Raw genomic sequence first — 19,077 nt, 5'->3', positions numbered from 1 at the left:
ATCTATTCCGTTGTCTCTTGTCGGGGAGTAGCATGTGTCATATCAATGCAGCATCCTCCCATTAGTACAGAGGCTTGCAAAAATATTAACACTCCTTGAACTTTTCCACATTTTGTCAAGTTACGACCACATACATAAATATATTTTATTGAAATTTTATGTGAAAGACCAACACAAAAGAAGTGAATTACCAGATGCCCTCAGAAGATGCCCGATGATTGCTGAATGGTCGGTTGTTGACCTGATATGCGGCAGGAAAATAACACTGCACATAAATCTTAGTTTAGTTTTATTGGTATCGTTACATGTCGATGGATTATGTACGAAGGACTTTCAACGGAAACAAGACAGCAAGGGCTTTTTTGAAACGCTTCTCTTAGACAGGATGTTTGACTGTGCTTGTACTGCTCTAACATTCTATCTAGTAAATATATTCATCATCATCATCATCCGAACACAAACATTACACACAAAGTATTCTACACTTTTTTTTAAAACTGAATTTGGAAAAAAAGGTCAAAGAGGGAAACATTTGTTGTGGTACAGCCTTTATTCTCAGAGGTTTACATCTAAATATTTCACCCAGGTTTGAACCCTTTCCAAGTAGATAAGAAAATTATGAAAATTAGAATTGAATACCCTTTGTTCTGTCTATCACATGAACGACTCAAATGTTAAGCTGACAGAAATAAGAATAAGAAATGTCTTTTGCCACAAAACCTGAGATTCCAGACAGGAAAGTTACTGGACTGTGTGTGTGTGTGTGAAGGGTTGGAGGGTGGCATAAGGATAAAGGGTATAGCGGGTCAATATCTTTGAGGATTAGAGGGCCAGGGGTCCCGGCTGAAGCATTTCCGTTGTGTGTGTTGACACCAGGATGTGCATTTTAGTCCGCATTGCCTTTCATCCTCTCGATTTTCCGCTGATACATAAATGCTATACGAATAGAGCTTAAAACTACTTTAGCCTTAAACAAACCTCAAACTATAAAAGCAGTCAGAGAGCACAGACCTCCGCTGAGCAGCTCATTCCCCTCATAATTAGTTTTGCACCATCCACATGGTGATCTGGATCATAACCAAAATGTAATTATCGGTTTCTGGTAACATTCCCAACATTTCCTGAAAATTTCATCAAGATCCGTCCAGAACCTTTCGAGTTATCTTGCTAACGGACGGACAAACAAACACCGTCGATTACATAACCTCCGTCTCAGCGGAGGTAAATATCGAGATGCAGCCAAAGCATCACACTGTATGTTTCCATAGTTATGAAAAATTTACATATTTTCTTTATTTGCATCAAGTGCTTCAGGAAATGTGTTCCCACTAGAAATCAGTTCATGGGAAGTTTAAGTACATTTATTCACATACTCTAGTTCGCCACAATATGCTGGTTATTCCAATAAATAAAAACAACAGACATACATAACAAAATATAACGTGCCCGATAAGTCCAATGGAAACAAAAATACTACTTATCAAAATTGAAGCTAGAGAACCAGATACTTTTTTTTATTCCAAAGAATATTCAGTCCATTCTAATGACCCGGCACCTCCATGATTCAACCACAGCTCTGGGTGTGCCGTGCTAATGCAGATTTAATCTGCGGGCCTCAAGCAGATATGAAGCTTTTACAGAGGTCTGCTTATCTTCCTTCTTTGCACTGGATATTTTTTTCAAACTTGAGGACTTTGACATCAACTGTCACTTGTGACCTTTGATAAAATACTAACATAGAAGATGTTAGTTCACCAAAAACACATTAGCTCTTTGTACTTCCCTAAATATTTTAACTGTATAGTAGTACTTAAAATAAGCTTGTCTTCCGACACTAAAAAAAGCTGGAAACAGATCATCAATAACAACTACCGGTATCTAATAAGGTCATATAAATAACTAGTCCTGGGTCTACGTTACTGAAGGACCGCTACTTCTAAACTGATCCTTTAAAAATATTTCTGTGTTGTATCTTTGGCCATTCTTCTCCAGCATGTAAATGATTGAAAAGAACTGCAGTTGTATTGGTGTTAAGTTGTTCCCCTAAATTACGGATATGTTAGGGGAAAAAAAGGATGATAAGGAACAATATTTTTTTTAATCTTGTTATTATATTTGCCCAATAGATGTTGCAAATTAACAACAATATCCACCCGCATAAACAGATGGCTCTACATTTTGTCGTGGCTCCTGTTACTCCCTGCCTCACTCTCATCTTCTTACACTTTTATGTTTTTGCTCTTTTTGTCCCTTTGGCTGGGCTTTCATCCAGTCGGAGCGGATGGCCAACCAACACACACTGGCCCCCAGTCCTTGGCAGGCACAGGAGGACACAGAGCAGCAGGGCAGCACAGCAAGGTCACTTTAGCTTTCCATACGATACCTCTGCATCGCACCAACAGCCCCACTCGAGAGAGATGATAATGTTTCGGTACAGCACAACAACAGCAGCAGGATAGCGCAGCCTTTAACCTGAGGCCACGGTCACAGGACTTCAGCCGGGTGTCATCCTAGAACCTAGATAAATGCTTGCTTCTGGTGCCTTGCAAACTCTTATCTGTGTCCGTATGAAGAAATTCTGATCACACCATTCCACACAATTATTCACTTCAAACAATTAACTGGAAACTGGTTCGGTTTTGCAAATTTGCGGAATCGGATCTTTCGTCTTCTGTGAGAGTAAATTGTTTATTTTGAGTCTATATTAGATTAGACATATACAGACATCTGCAGATGCCACTTTGGGCTATGGGAACATCCACTGTAAATAATTTAACATGATAAAGAACGCAGGATTAAATGTTTAGTTATTTAATATGACAATGAATTGGCATTGTCACAGATCTCAGATTTGACTTTTGTGACTGTCATTAGTATCTGTTGATGCTGAATAAGGATTTTATTTCATGTATTACATCCATGCATGTGTCTCACTGTTTCCAACATTAACGGCAATGCTATGCCCTAATCATTTTCATTCACTTATTTTGTTTTAATATTGTTTTGAGTACTCTCTCCCTTTGACCTGCTTTGACCACTTTTTGCCTCCCCCCGCACACCACACCGAAGGCCGTGTGGATGTGCACACCATCAAATGTGAAGACAGGTGGAGAAGACAACCAGTGAGTTAAAAGTAGGCTGACAATCAGCCCTGAATGACAGCTGCCCCCCACAGTGGCCTGTCTCTGCAGTCAACACTCCCATCAACCCTCATAGTGTTCCCAATGGCACCGGTGCTTTTGAACGGCTGCATCAATGGAACACACTTAGATGTATTTTTACATACTTATACATTTGCATATGCGTGTGCTAATGTGTCTTTTTGCTGGCCCCATTGTAAATGGTTTCTGATCACTGAGCAGTCTATTCTTCCACACACTGACTGTTTTGACTGGATGCCGTGGCAGCTACTATCTGTCACGCCGATCACACTCCAGCGACTCGGCGTTAAGAGGTTTCCAGACTTCCACACATTTAACACTCGAGTAGCCACCAATAGAAAATAACTCTCCACCATCTCTTCAGAGAGCTGCAATGGGTGTAAAGGTTTAATCAGCCATCGTATCACATTAGGAGTTCTTGTCATTAACCTCTCTAAAGGAAATCCGAAAGGCTGGAAACACAAAGGAAACCATTTAGTTTCTAATATGCAACATAGCTTTGTCTGCTTATTATTATTATTTTCAATCGGGGACGCCACGGTACAGCCTGAGACTTGCTCATAGTTGTTAAATTAAGGTTGAGCTTTCATGCATAAAACTCCCCTAATGTTTGACGAACTCGCAATAAGATTATGATAAAAAAAACAATTCCAGTGATGTGGCTCCAACATTCTGCTTTTTGGAATGGGAGCATTTGGCCAGAGTTCTGACACAAATCCTGGATATGACACAATGATAATCCTGAATGAGCAGCGGCTAAATAAACCGCATAACCTCAAGAATCCTTGATTAACCAGTACAACCCCTAAAGTACAGGGCTGTGATGTTCTGAAAAGAATCTAATGAATAAAACAATGTCAGTTCAAGACTCGAAATCCAACCCCCAAAAACCAGCAATCATGAATTAACCTACCCGACTGCATGATGCATATCTACTTGTTCATATCTTGCGTGTTTGAAGCTGCTGTCAAACATTGCTCCGTGGAAGCACAGGATTACAATTCTAAACTAGACACAGTGTGAGGCAGATTGACTGTCCTTCAGCTGGACAGCTGAGAGGCCCGAAACGGCCGTGCTGACAGTCTGCATTGCAAAACAGCCTCAACCATTGCTGTTGGTTGTTTAATAAAATCAATGCATCACAACAGGAACCTTGATTGTCAGCTGTTTTAGAAGAAATACACGTCATAAAACAACTTTCCAAAAACCTTTCCATCTTTTGGGCCATCAAAAAAGATAAATCGATTACATATCTGAACAAGTTAGATAATTAACTAGTTATTCGATGTTTCTTGTGAATGGAAACCACTTTTGTATTTTTGTATTGTCCTGGTTTGATGCATTTCTATCATTTTTATCTCCTGCATTGTTTAGTTTTTCCTCTTCACCTATTTTCTGTCAGTCAGTCATTCAGTATTTATACTTCATGAGGTCCACTTCCTGTTTGTGAGATTGTATCACAATGGAATAGTTGACTTGTTCTTAATTTCTATATGCAATAATAGACTTTTCTCAACATCCTCAGCTGGTGGATCCAATTCACCGTGTGCTTCTCGCCATGCATAATTGCAATTGTAATATCCCTACAGCTTTAAACTTGGCCTGTAAAACAGATCATTACGAAACTGGATTTTGTGAGTAATAATTACTCATTTTTGCTGCCCATGACCTAGTTTGTATCTCATCTCATCTCATCTGGAGTTGAGGAAGTAGGAATTTGCATTTGCATTTTCTGAAATAGATTTTAAATGGTAATGGGATCTAAAAAATAATTAACATAGCAATGCTGATTGCAGATTTTTAATGTTTTGCTTGATGTAATTAATTGAAAATGTAATAGTCATTTTATTGTCAATGGAGCACATAACCAGCTCTATAGTCATAGAGCAGTGCAGCTGTGTGGAACACACACACACACACACACCTCCATTACAAAGCATCAGTGGGCTGTCCGCTTGATGCACTGCAACTGTCTTTCCTGTTAAACGACAAACCTCTATTGTCGAGGCTGTTCCCATTGTAACCAACAGCAAAGAGGCAAATTTGAACAGAAATTAGCAAAAGGGAAGACATCTAGAACAAATCCAACTCAGCTCTTCAACATTTCCCTTTAGTCTTTTTTTTTTTTTTTTCCCAGGCAAATGCTTTTGACACACGTATGCACTCGGGTCCTGTCGTCTGACCTACCTGGTTGATGATGTAGATTCCATAATCGATCCTCTGCCGTCTGAGGATCGGGTGGAGGTAGTGGAGCCAGTATTTAAGGTGGTTTTCTCTGTGGCGGAATGGGATGATGATTGCCACCTAAATAGCAGAGACATGCTTGATTGGTAATTACGTTTGCGTCCAACACAAGCATTGGCTACACAACTCCATCTGCATCAACTGGAGAAGCATTTCAATGCACGAGTGTTGGTTTGAGTATTCACACTTAAATGTCCTTACCGTAATTCCCCATGAAAACATTTCAATAGAACACCTCCCTGGGTGATGTCCAAGTGTAAAACTATTGGTTCTCATGCACTGAGACAGAAGCAGCTCAGTGAAGATGCTCTCAACAGCGTTGTGGGTTTGAGACAGATTTGAGCCCATCCCATATGTGAGTGGTTGTCGGTGCGCCAAACAGATCAAGGTTGAACTGTGATATACCGTTTAAGTTCCTTTAGGACTGGAAACAAATTGAATCTGGTTTCTGTACAATAAAGCAATGCACCTGCAACCTGTCTAATTTAAATGTATTCTAATTCTAATGTAGAGGAGACTTACTCAAAATCAATCTTTTTCATTTTGCACAACAAATGATAGCTGTTTGAACATTTATATTATAAAGTCAAAATGTCCACTCGAACTAACTTAATGCACAACAGCAGCACCATAGGATTTCAACATAATGAACAAATGTATAAAAATATTCAGTCAACATTATGAAATCCTCATTTATATTAAGGGACTCAACATTTGAATTCTACTTTATGATCTCATAATGGTTCTCTGTTTTCAATCAAATCAACTGGACATGGAAAACTGAAGAAGCCTCCTGGATGAGAGGAGAAACTTCTTAACTTCCTATTTCAGCAACGCCTTTTTGATAATGTCATGTATAATGAACAGTACTGGCAGAAAAAAGTTTCAAATGATATATTTATTTAAAATGTGTGAATTGTTATATACCTTCCATCTAGGCCGACAATCAGGAGGCGTATAGCGGCCGCCCTCTGTCACGTTTGGGTTTTCTTTTTGCACTCGTTCCATCGTCATCTGGGAGCTGAACTCGATCAACAAACGCCCCACTGAAGAAATAGAGAAGGAAGGAATAGTTGGTGAGACTAAAGGACATCAGAGGATGGAAAAAAAAACAAGAGGAAGAAAGACTCACGATTGAGAGAACAAGAAGATGAAGTGTCAGGAGTGAAGGACAGAGCAAAGATAGAAAGCTTTTTGCTTCAATGCAACGCCACACGTGAATCAAAGCAACTAGTGAAGGAGCAACGGCCTCAAGGGATATTCTCTGCATAAAATAACACTTAATAAGATGAACAGGGTTTGGAAAACATATGCATGTAAAAGAAAATAGCTGTAAACACTACATGAAAGGTAATTATGCTGCTCAGCGAGGAAGTCACGGTACATTTTATTTCATCGGAAATCTAGTTACCGATGGATCAAATGCTGTTTTAATGCGTGTGCTTGTGTCCATGTGATTGTGATTTCAGACTAATTCAAGAGAACAGCTCTGCCTTTAAATCTCTGCCCCTGATAGTAAACAGAAGCCCTCATTCAAGGAGCCTGGATCATTAAAATACATGCGTAAACTCTGCTGTTAGGGCCCCAACCAAAGGCCTGCGAGCATCACCCTCAATTCAACAGACCACACTTTGTGCACTTATTCAGTTAATTCATGTCACTCACCAGAGCATGTTTCTCTGCGCTGTCAATATCAGTAATCTATAAAGCAAAGTAAGACCTTTGCAAGTAGTTTGATTTTATGCATGAACACGAACTATGAGGACTATGTGGGGAGAGCTAAGAGCATGCAGCCAGTTTGCAGGAACCTCATGGTAGCCCATTAGCTCAGCCACTGGATTTTGCTTCCCTGGGTTTTGTTGTGATGTACAAAGACAAAATAGTGTGAGTTTCTTTTTTGGTTTACTGTTCCTTTAAAACTTTCATTTAGACAAATGAAATCCTGCTCGGCATTAAATGCAGTGTTCAGCAATGTGTGCAGGCTTAAGTACGGCTGGTGATGAAACATAAGATGCGTCGCTGCATCGAAGTGTACAAGAGATGCGAAGACAGTTTAAAAAAAAAAAAACAAACACAAGAGAAGCATATTAATAGAAAAGTGAAGATTGAAGTTAGACCAATACACGTATGAATCAATAATCCTCTTAGCATTGATGCGTGGTCTTTGTGTTGAGAGACTCCAAGAAACAGTGCACAGGTGGAACGCATGATCAATAGCAAGTCGGTTAGGTTCATAATGCATCTCTTAAGTGATACCACAAGCGTGGAATGCAAAGAGTCCCTGTAGGCCTAACAGCGTCTACACGTCCGCTATCCATCTTCCCCATCTTCATCCACACTCGTGTCTCTGCTTCCACTGCCCCTGTCTTAGGAGGCTAATTGGTAAGCTAACACCTCCACCAAGGTCGTGAACAATTAGAAAGATTTTCTCACATTCAAACCCTCACAGCAATTTTGCATGCGCATTGTGGCCTTCGAAAGAAAAAAGAAATCACGTTTGTAAGTGTGAAAAATAAGTGTTGCATTCTGCATCACTCTGCGATTAGCTGCTGAATTGCACCAAGGCCACAGCACATAACACAGTGCTGCAATGCACAAATGAATTTTCATCCCAAACTCTAGATTACAATATTTTTTCCACCACATTGTGTTTAGTTTTTTTACATTTAAATTGTCTAATCAATTAATGCAATTACATTTGTGTACCAGGTAGTGTGTCACTTTTTTCTTCTAGTATTATTTACTATCTATTATCTAAGTCTTAAATCCAGCACTGAGAGCAGCGGCCCAGCGTTTCCGTGTAGCTGCACAGTAAACACTGGGTTTTTCTGAATTGCCCATCTTGCGGGTGAAAAGCTCAGCTTTTGGGAGGAGCTCCTGTCCAAACAAAGCATGAATCAAGACATAAGCTCTAACATGGCCCAAGTCTGAATCAAAGCTTCCCGATTCTTCAAACGTCTGGGTGAGCAGAATGCTGTTTCATGGATTAGTGTTTGCAACGGCTGAAACATTCAAGTACCGGTGGTGTGAAGAGCTCTGACAAGTTTTATTTTATTTGAATAGTTAGAATTTGTTTTCTTGCCAAAAAAAAAACACTATCCAAATCTAATCACCAATGTGCAGCATTTCAAAATAAAAATTATATTATTATTCACATGACATTTCAGGATCGGCCAAGGGGTGTGACAAAATTCTGATGCCACTGAAGCTTTATGATAGATACAATTATAGATGCCATGCTCATGCTGCTGTCTTCTGTATGGTGATAAAGTCAAAAGCTAAGCTCTTATCAAATATTTAACAAAAATATACATCAGTCTCCAAAAATTAAATAATCTAGCCATTTTTATTTGTTTAATACACACAAACAAAAATATGGTTGTTGATCAAAGCCAGGGACGATGGCTCCTTGCAGTCTTGTCAACCAAGTGAAGTAAACTCTTGGTCAAGATATCAGTAAAAGTCTTTTCTTTTGTGCAAGTTAGCTGCTTTCCCTGCTTACGGTCACTGAACTATGCTAATATCCTCCTGAATCCTGGTCTCCATTGCACATATTCATATTGAGAGTTTTCAGTTTCCCCATCCTGAACCAATCCGCTAGAAAAATGTCCCTCTCAAATATCAGCAACAGATGAGATAAGATAAGTTTAATATATGCTGATGTCTGTGATATTACAGTAATATGATATCATGCTGCTCGATCGCTCTGGTTCTCCAGGGGATACATCACAATTAACACACAGGTGCAGACAATACACTAAGAATGGACACGAGGCAACACACACACACACACACACACGGATCTGGGGAAAGATGGGAGCATTCAAGTGTTTTTTCCAAGGGTTTCCTGTGATGTGGCATCTATTCACACCTGTCTCATTTTGGAGATTTGTTTTGCCCCTACTCACCCACACGTATACCGAAGCTGAGCAATCACTGATTTATTGTAAATGACAGTCAAGCCTCTCCCTCTCCTCCCTCTGCCCGTCTTCACTCTCCACCGGCGATCTGTGGCAGATCCACCAGGACTCCAGACATAAGTCAGGCCCGGCTTCAGCTGTATGTCCACTTTGGAGTGCACATCGTTGAATCGGTGTCCAGTATAGCAGGGACTTTAATGATTTTTAAGTTATGCACATAGGGGCCATAATTTCTAAGTTATTAAAAGCCACGCAGACACAGGGAGAACATACAAAATCCTAACAGAAAGGAATCAATCTCAAACCTTCTTGCTGTGAGGCAACAGCACTACCTACTGTGCCACCATTCCGCCCTGACTGCTAAATTAACAGAAGAAAATAACTGCGCTCGGGATTGAATTTCCATGAAGGAAAAAAATGGGATTTGGAATTTGTGAGGGCCACACAGTAAATCAATGATTTATTTTCCTTCTTAAGTCTGAATATATCACAACATGACACACAAGGCCATCTGACCACACAAATGCCACAATAGGCCGGTTGTTAATCAGAGACTTTTTATGCCTTCATGTTACTTAAGTGACATCTGCAGCAACACTGGGGTCGTAATTCAGGGACAGTTTATAATTGAGTTGGAGTCATTTGCTTCAGGGAAAAGTGAATAAAGGGAAAGACATAAATTAGAATGGAGAGAAAAAGAGAGAGGGCGCGACTATTCCCCCCTTCCTGCCTCCCCCTGACACAACACAGGGACAAGAGAGTCGGCTTTCTGACTCTTATTAGCCTGTTCACTCCCTCCCCTCTTTTTCTCTGTTTCAATCATTTACAAGTGTCTCTATGACAAGCTAATTTTATTTACAGCGATGGGGAGAAAGAGGAAAAAAAACAACAATGGTGGACATGGACAAAGAAAAGAAGATATGAAGGCGGTATTGGAAGGAATGTCAAGTAACTCTGAAAACGCTTTGTTTCACCTTGTTTATCTGTTTCCGTTTTTATCCCTTTGCTGATCTGTCCTCTGAAAAATACTTGTAGGGTGTAGTATGTGTGTGTGTGTGCATTTAATTGTGTGAATTTACAGGATCAGATGATCATCAGTATCTACGAATTTCGTCAACAACCAAAACATCAAATCATCCATTTATGTGGGTGGTTATTATCGCACAGCAAGTTTCGACAGTTCCATTATTCACAGCTGACAAAATGCTGAAGAGAACGATGTGACATCTGTGAACTGGAAGCTTTCTAATCACAGGCCATGTTGGTCTGGGATTGAAAGGGTCTCTGTTCTGCGGTTCTTCAGCGACCACTGTCACTAAAATATAACACAATTAATGCATCCGTTGTAATGAAATGAGGTGAAATCAAAAGGCTTCAAGGAAGCAGAGACTATTTGGCATAAATCAAAAATATATGGGTGGAAATTGAGTTTCAAGGTGGGAGGACTAGGTCTGCACAGTTCGTGTTTGTAAGACGACGGTTCTGGCATCTGAGGTTTGGATTGCATGGACTGTGTATTTAGAAATAGACGCATCAGTATCAACTTTTATTCAATATGTTTGACCCACTAGAAGCTGTAGTAGAAGAGAGTCTTTCTTTTGAGCCTGCTTTAGTTGAGCAATGCGATACCTTCCAGCAAGGTTCCACGCTGGCCCGGCTACGTTCCATTTGTTCTTTCGACATGACTTTCTACTTAGGTGCTTCGTTGTCACTAACAAGACTCCAGTCATTCATTTCTAACTCGCCCACTCACTGTTGCTATCTCAGGTTGGGAAAAGGGATCAAACCACAAATCCTAAACCTTGAATGTGAAGAGATTTTTCTCTTTGTTCGCTCAAATGCAGGTTCTTCCTTCAGGCTTCACCGTTTTACAGCGTTGCCTGAAAAATAAGCCAGTAGTTAGTTTTTTTCCTCAATAATTCTGCTGACAAGCAGAAAAGCAAAGGAGGAATGAAAACATGACCTATCTCTGTGGAGAAAACTACGACAGGAGAAGAGAAGTCAACCACAACCACATTTAGCAAGAAATATTTGTGCACAAAATATACAATTCTGCAGCATGAGCTTCTAACTTTGCAAAAAACATGCCCTTCAAGTTTTTTTTCTTCCTCTGCAGAAACACTGATTCACATCATTATCATCTATTTTTGAGAGCTCTCCACAAAATAAAATAATGATAATAATAATTTTAAAAAAAATCTCTGGAAGGTTGGCCATGAAATAAACACTACTTGACTGGAGTTTAAAGTAGGCTCGAATGGATTAAGGTTTTTTTCAGTGATTTTATTGTAATTGCGATATGAGCAAATATAGATACAAATTATACTCCTATCTCAAGGTATTATACACCAAGTACTAAACCAGCACTTCCCTTTGGGGGCTGAGAGGAAATGCCAGGGTAGACCCCGTCCCTCTCTGGATTGGGTTACACATCTCATCAAACCTGGAAACGCCTCTGGACCCTTCAGGAGGAGAATTGCATTTTGCGAACAACCAGTATGCCCCCCGCCCCAGGTTTGAGTGGAAGAAAATGGATGAATGAGACAAAAATAACCTAAATTCTCTTTGCAGAAAGTGAGACAAAACAGAGATTTGCTCCAGGCTTCTGATAATATTAGCAGCCATCAGTAGAGTGAGTTAAAATGATTAATGGTCAGAAAAAATAAATCCTTCAACTAGCCAGTGAAGAAAGGGAAGGAGGACTTACTGGCTTAAATCCATGCGCGCAGCATGCTCACGGATATGTTATTGTATAGAGACGGAGGAGGTTGGAAGTCGGGGGCATGAAACAGATGGCGAAAGCATGTAACACAACAGCAGCCTGGCACAAGACACAAGATGAGAGTTAGAGAGAATAGAAACAAAAACAGGAAAAAATAATGAACTCAGAGAGCGCAGACCTTCGCCAAGCAGCTCATTCCCCTCTTAATTGGATTTACACCGTCCACGTGGTGATCTGGATCATCATCAAAAGGGTATAAATTGTTCTTGGTATCTTTGTACACCAACCATGAAAAGTAAAAGTGAATTGGAGTCGATATGTGTTTTTAAATTATTTTTGAATCAGTAAATGGAGTTTTCAAATGTTTCAAATGTAATATTTTTTCCTAACGTCATTCTGGATCAGATCTGGAAAACATTTACCGGTATATATATAATAGTGCCCATCAGACCCCTTTATGACTGTGATTTTTGTGAGTGAATTTAATGCGTAGATCAGATTTTTTTGAAAAAGTAAATGGGAAACTCCAGATTCTTTTGTATCCAGACGGGTATACGGATCGCTCTCAACATTTTATGGGATCCAAGTTAGATCAAGACCAAACTTCAGATTGTTTTAATCAACATCAATCCAGCAGTTTTTCCGTAATCCTGCTAACAAACAGACAGATAAACAAGTAGGCAAACGCCGTCAAAAACATAACCTTGGCTGAGGTAATGAGGCGAAGAGAATAAAAAAGATGTCGAAGACAAATACCGGTAAAGATAAGCAGAAAAAAGAGAGGAAAGAAACCGCTAAGACAAAGAATCAGGACAGTTACTGTGAGGCCGTGAGCAAAACTCCATGGAAACAACACTAGCAAAAGGAAGGTGTGTTTTACTCTGTTTGTTTTGCAGCAAAATCTGTCAACCACAAAAATATAAAAACAAATTAAATGTAGGCTAATATGGGACAGTGTCTACGTGTGTTCCCTCCGGGTTCTTCACCAAAGGAATGCAGTGGTGGTTAAGAGGTGACTGCAGACATGAAAGAGAATATGACTGGTTACTTTTTTTTCTTTGTTCCATGATAAACTGGCTTATCATGGCAGTGTGCATCCCCCCCCAGAAAAACGGAGTTTGGCTTTTAATCACATGAATTGTTGTTGAATTATCTCTAACAATATATACTAATAATATTGATGATCATCATTTTATTAATCTGAAATTACCGGTGACCTTTTCCAAGTAATCTAGGGAGAGCAGCCACAGCAAAGCTGCGTTTCATGCTGACTGTGACAGCCATGCAAACTTGTGTATATTTCCCTCGAGGCTGTTTCTGGCATGGCTTGAACTGTTCTCGCTATGTGATATCAAATCTGCATGACTGGCAGCGAGGACAACACCGGGATGCCAGCCCGGGTCTGTTTCTCTGTGTGAAGCTCGTGCTAGTTGGCTGTACAGCCACAGGTCGCACTGATGTGCTGATGTGGTAGATGGCACGTACATGCTGATGCACAAATACACACACAAACGCTGCTCTCTGGCGAATCAGCCCCCTGCACCCAAACACATGATGACTCCAAGGTCACAATCAGAGACAGAAATAACCCAAAAGCGTGTGTCACATCTCAGACGGGCATGAGCCAAATGATATGCATACAGTATATCACCATGCCAAGCAGAAGGACTTGTGAGCTGTTCATGCAGGCTAACAATAAGCTAGCCTGATATAATGGCTTTTTTTTTACTCAGACATTGTGCAACAGCACTGCATCCAACACCATACTGTAACCTTTGTTTGCATTGAACAAAACGATGGAGGCATATGTTTGAAAATGATTGGAATGTCCTAAATAAGTCATCGAATTATCTGCACAGAGCATCAGGAAAGCCCAAAGTTCCAGAGCAGCTTTTATCAAGATGCTCGGGAAGATTCTCCAGCTTCACTCTTTGAGTGAGCAGCTAAGTGCTACTAAACTGATCGTTAAATTACCCAGTTGTGGGTCCCACACACACACATTATGACATCAAAACATCACAGCCCCCGCCTGACAAGGCTGCTGTATCCAGATTGATGAGGTGCAATAATGCTGCAACATTCCTTCCATGGATGTGTAAATATCTTTAAATCCTCAAGCACATTGACATGCAAAAATCTCAATGTCCAAGTGGAGATGCTCAGAAGTAATAACTAATTCCACATGGCTTCAGAGACTCACGGGGGGCAGTTTTACGGCTAATTGAGGACATTACAATACAGATTAACTCTCATTGTGTTTTTAGGAGCAGTTCTGAAAATCATTATACCCTCTGGCTCCTAGAATGTAGAGACCTAGGTGAACCATATACTTCACACACACACACACACACACACTAGAAACACAGATGGAGAAGGGAGTCATCTTCATCTGACCTAGAAGCATAAGTTTAGTTGAGGATCAAATGGAGAAGGAGAAAACTGAATACCCCAAAAAATCAGGGAGAAATTCATCTCAAGCACATGCATCATTCTAGCTGAACGGAATCTGACGTTTCAGAAGGCTGTACTTTGACTCTCCATACGCTGCATGTGTGTATCTGCACATCCACCCACCAACACACTCATGCCTGCAAAAAGACACAGTATAAGTGGCATTACAGCCTATCAATATCTCTCTGCTCACATCCGTTGTGATGTCTTTCCATTTTGATCATCGCTTCCTTTTTTTTGTTACCAGAATTTCTTTCTTCTGTCCATCACCAGCAAATCTTTCCAAATACATGGATACTGTGTGCAGACAGAAATATCAAAGGCACACAAATGACGGCAGCAGAGCAGGCCTCTTGAAAGAAGCACAGTTTGGAAAGTAATTCAAAGCGCTTGTGCAAACATGGAAAAAAGACGAGCAAAGCCTTAAAAACAGGGAGGCAAAAGAAGCCCTCCACAGAGCTGACAAAGCAGAGATCAAATGGAAGAGGGAAGGACGATTTGATTGGAGAGGATCGGAAATCTAAAAGAGAATTTAGAGACTTGTGGACGGGCAGCAAAGATTTGTCGAGCTAACGGGGGAGCAGTGGAAGGTTGCAATAATCAGAGGAGCACGCTCTCTAATTTTAATCTTGTTAAGATCCTTGACAGAACAGATAGAGTGGCTGATATTACATTAATCAAAGAGAATGGATGCAGAGGCACACAAAGAGAAAACGTCACATAGATGTTCTTTGAATGAAGGGCTTCAAAAAGAACGTGATCTTCAGAAATGGAGGTAATCATGGCAGACAAAAAAAAAAAAAACTCCTCTTCACTCCTGCTGACAAACACAGTAGATCGACCTCTAAATGTGCAAAGAGGCCTGCGTGTTAATGATATTTCACCTATGTTGTCATTACATTGGATAATATACAGTATACATGTTTAAATGAACAGAACAGTCCCTCTGTTTTTCAACCTCACATGGCCCCATTTCCCTCGGTCACTTGGTTCAATTAGGGAAACAAGTGAAGAAAAACCAAAGTCATCCATGCCTGTCTCAGAACTCACACCTACGAAAGCAGCAGCCGCACACAGAACCAGAAGCAGTGGGATAAGTCAGGGGCTCATTTACTACACGGTGCATCACCGTATTTAGGAGGCACAGAGGACTTCACGCATGAGTCCCTGCAGTAAAAAGCAGGAATGAAACATTTCCTGAGCAACCCAAAAATGTTTGATTTTAAGTGGACTGTTTATTAGTCAGATTATATATCAAGATTCTTATTAATATTATTTCCATTATTCTCACATGGTTTGTAGTGGCATATGCAGCAAACTCTACGGGGATGCTGACGCAACACACATTATTTTTAGCTTTCATTTGCCAACCCAAACTGTCACTCCGGTCGGCTTCATGTAAATGACATCATTTTGGACCATTCAATCCAATGCAATGCGAGTGCATTCACATATTTGCCCATTAGGCTGATACTTTTCTCTCACCGACGTACAGAGATGAGGTTTGCAATCCAAGCCACTGCATATGCAAATTATTATAGTCAAAACCGCTTTTTAGAAAGAAAGAAAAAGTGCTTCTGGTTTCTGCAGAAATAAGAAGTGGTTTTAAAAAAATGAATAAAATAGAAATAAGACATAGTGGGACAATAAATATGTGGATATAATAATGTATGGCGTACATGATGGGAGCTAAAGTGAAAAAAGCTCAGAGGAGATATTTAGAAATTTAGGTGCTCCTAATCATTCACGACAGAAAACCTAATTTACATAAAGAGAGAGCTGTTATTAAGACAGAGCGGAAGACATCTGAAGATATAGAGGCACGGACTGAAAACACCCTGAAGTGTGAAAAAAAATGTCTCTCCACATTTATAAGCCTAACTTTTAATGTAAAACATGGTCTGCAGTCCAGAGGAAAAGAAAAGTACATTGATGGGTTTCTCTTATTCTGCTGCAGCGTGCCTATAATTAATTATTTATGCTTAAAGCCATGACTTAATAAAGCATTCAAGAGCTGCTCTTAAAAGCTGTTTGTATTAAAGCCAACAGCACATTTGTAGTCTTTGGGTTTTTTTTTTTGCACTTGTTCTGCTTTTATATTGACATAAGATAAGGAGTAAAATGAATACATTTCTGGTCTAGAGATCGTAAATTGCTTCAGCAAAACTCTGACCTGCATACAAAAACCAGCACATTGTAAAACCACAGACATTCACGCAAACAAATCCATGCACAACGGAAGCTGAACTCCCACATGGGTCAGACTGGGTCAATGCAAGATGGCAGTGTAGGCTAGGAAGATATTGGGACATGTCTATTGTCGGTGATAGAAATAAATATATGAAGGAAAAGAGAAAGAAAATATGTGACTCTCTTCACTCCGGAGCCAAGTGGATTTTACATGCAGGAATCCAAGCACACACGAACATGGAGAAAGGTGCCCCCACAGAAATACATCCATAACCATCACCTCTATGTAATGTGTTGTTCTAGCGATCAATGACTCAGCAGAACAAATAAATATGAAGATGAAAATTATATGTCAGGACTGTATACCCAAGTATATCACAAAGAGCAAAAAAGAAGAATCACCTGGACTTGATCAGGTTGGATTGACATTTCATCTCTCATCCAGATTCTTAAACTGTTGTTGGAGCAGAAAACAAAGAAACATAGAAGGGACCGAAACCACCAAGGAAATCATACTCCCCAGGAGTATTATCATGTCCTGTATGATGCTAACGCTCTCCGGCAGTCATGAGTAACGAATCCCCTGGAGGCATTAGCATCCATAAGGTGAAGGGTTGTTGTTGTCCCCACCCCGCCCAACCCCAGGTGAGCTGTTATGCAGAGATGCATTCAGGTGTGGCTGGGGGTTGTGGATTTTCTCAAGTATATTTTTAATTTCCTTTAAAAGCAACTCATATCTCGGTTAAATGTGAAATACATCAAATCATCATAAAACAGATGCGGTCTGCCGAGCACTGATCAGCCTGTTCTCTTCACGACTGCACGCTGGTTTTATGCAGTACCAGTTTATGTTGGCCACATTTCAGACTTTTATGAAACATGACACGCCCTCACGATCCATTCTGAGATAATATAATTGAGTATTTCTGACCCCTGCAATGATTTATGGAACTGCTTTACTGGTTTGAAGGGGACTAGGCTAAGTACAATAATGGTGGATTGTAGTTGGTTGATTCAGCCGGTTTTGTCTATACTGGAATGTCAATATAACTGTTGGATGGATCTTAGTGAAAATGTATGGAGAATCATGGTGCCCAGTGGATGAACCCCAAGGATGTTAGTGATCCCCAAGAGTTCCCCTTAATCATATAAATCCATCCTTCATAAAGAGTGTGCTGTTAACAATTTGTTGGAACTATTAAGATAGAAAACAGTTTAACAACACAGCCTACAAAATTACCAGTTTAATAAAGGTGTTGAAACAGGCTGGAATAGATTTTAAGACAAGGTTTATCTTTGGCTGTGGCTCAAATGGGAGCTCATTTAATTGATGTAAGTGCAATTTTGGCCTGCTGGGTCGAAACCCCTGTCGACCGACTCTGTCCACAAAGACAAAGCGATAGCTCCCATTTCAACAGTGTGAGGTGAGGAGGAGGAGGAGGGAGAACAGGAGTTGAAAGGAGGATAAATAGAAAGCTGAGACAATCGGGAGAGAATAATGAACTGAGGAGCACATGAGCGCAGACAGGGAGAAAGGGGGGAAGACGGGTGGAGTTGGGGAAGGACAGAGGAGGTGGATGGTGGACGAGCCAGTTCTTCTTCTTCTTCATCAGCAGCTGTCCTCTCTTTGTGTTCAACATCGTTTCATCTCTAGCCATGGAAAGAGAGAGAGAGAGAGAGAGCGGGAGAGAGAGAGAAGAATCTCTTGCTGTAATCTGATCTTTCTCCTCCTCTCATCGGTCTTTATTGTCTCTCTTCTGTCCTACGGAAACCCGAGAAAGCCGTCCTGCCGTATCGTCACTCATCCCATGACCCTGTCCAACGTGATGAGTGAACATGGCACTATTATGCAAGTGTGTTTGTTTTTCATGGGTTCACACACACATTCATACATGACATCAGAACGCACATACGCACATGTGGCAGCAGGAGAGATGTCAGATTGTGTGCAAGCACGCTTATGAGAACATTACTATAATTCTCACTTGATTTATTACCTTGGAAAACAGATTCCTGATGAGTTTATGGTCTCAAATAATAGTTTAAGGTCTTCTTCAATGCAAGCAATTATGTGCATTTTACAACTTATAGTCCCATTTAGAATGAAATAGAGAGTAAAGCGGAGTACGCTTCAGGGCTAACACGCTTCAACAGGGCGTCCTTCGTTTCTCAGTGAGCTCCAGTCAGCATATCCTCACAGCGCCAATGTCTAGTCGAATGCTCTACAGATCAATAGGTGACATCACAAGGGTGAAATAAGAGCATTCATCATCCACCTTGTTTGCGAGCTTGGGTTGAATACCGATCAAGAATCGGTCCAATTTCTTCCTTCAGAATGAATGTTTTTAAATATTTGACCGACATATTTATGTTGACTACCGGTCATGTG

The 19,077-nt window shown here is 40.4% G+C and overlaps 1 protein-coding gene across 1 annotated transcript in view; it reads right to left on the bottom strand.

Moving 5' to 3' along the window:
• b4galt2 (UDP-Gal:betaGlcNAc beta 1,4- galactosyltransferase, polypeptide 2) overlaps positions 1-19,077 on the bottom strand; it is a 76,385-nt gene that overhangs the window by 37,213 nt on the left and 20,095 nt on the right. Inside the window, exons 2-3 of the mRNA XM_068748605.1 lie at positions 6,333-6,451; positions 5,349-5,465 (exon numbers count right to left, since the gene is read on the bottom strand). Of these exons, the coding sequence (XP_068604706.1) occupies positions 5,349-5,465; positions 6,333-6,451 (236 nt within the window). The remainder of the gene's footprint in view (positions 1-5,348; positions 5,466-6,332; positions 6,452-19,077) is intronic.

Source organism: Brachionichthys hirsutus, chromosome 15, assembly GCF_040956055.1.
Source record: "Brachionichthys hirsutus isolate HB-005 chromosome 15, CSIRO-AGI_Bhir_v1, whole genome shotgun sequence".
NCBI lineage: Eukaryota > Metazoa > Chordata > Actinopteri > Lophiiformes > Brachionichthyidae > Brachionichthys > Brachionichthys hirsutus.
The sequence above is the reverse complement of the archived record's forward strand: the minus strand, read 5'-3'. Positions and strand labels throughout refer to the sequence as shown.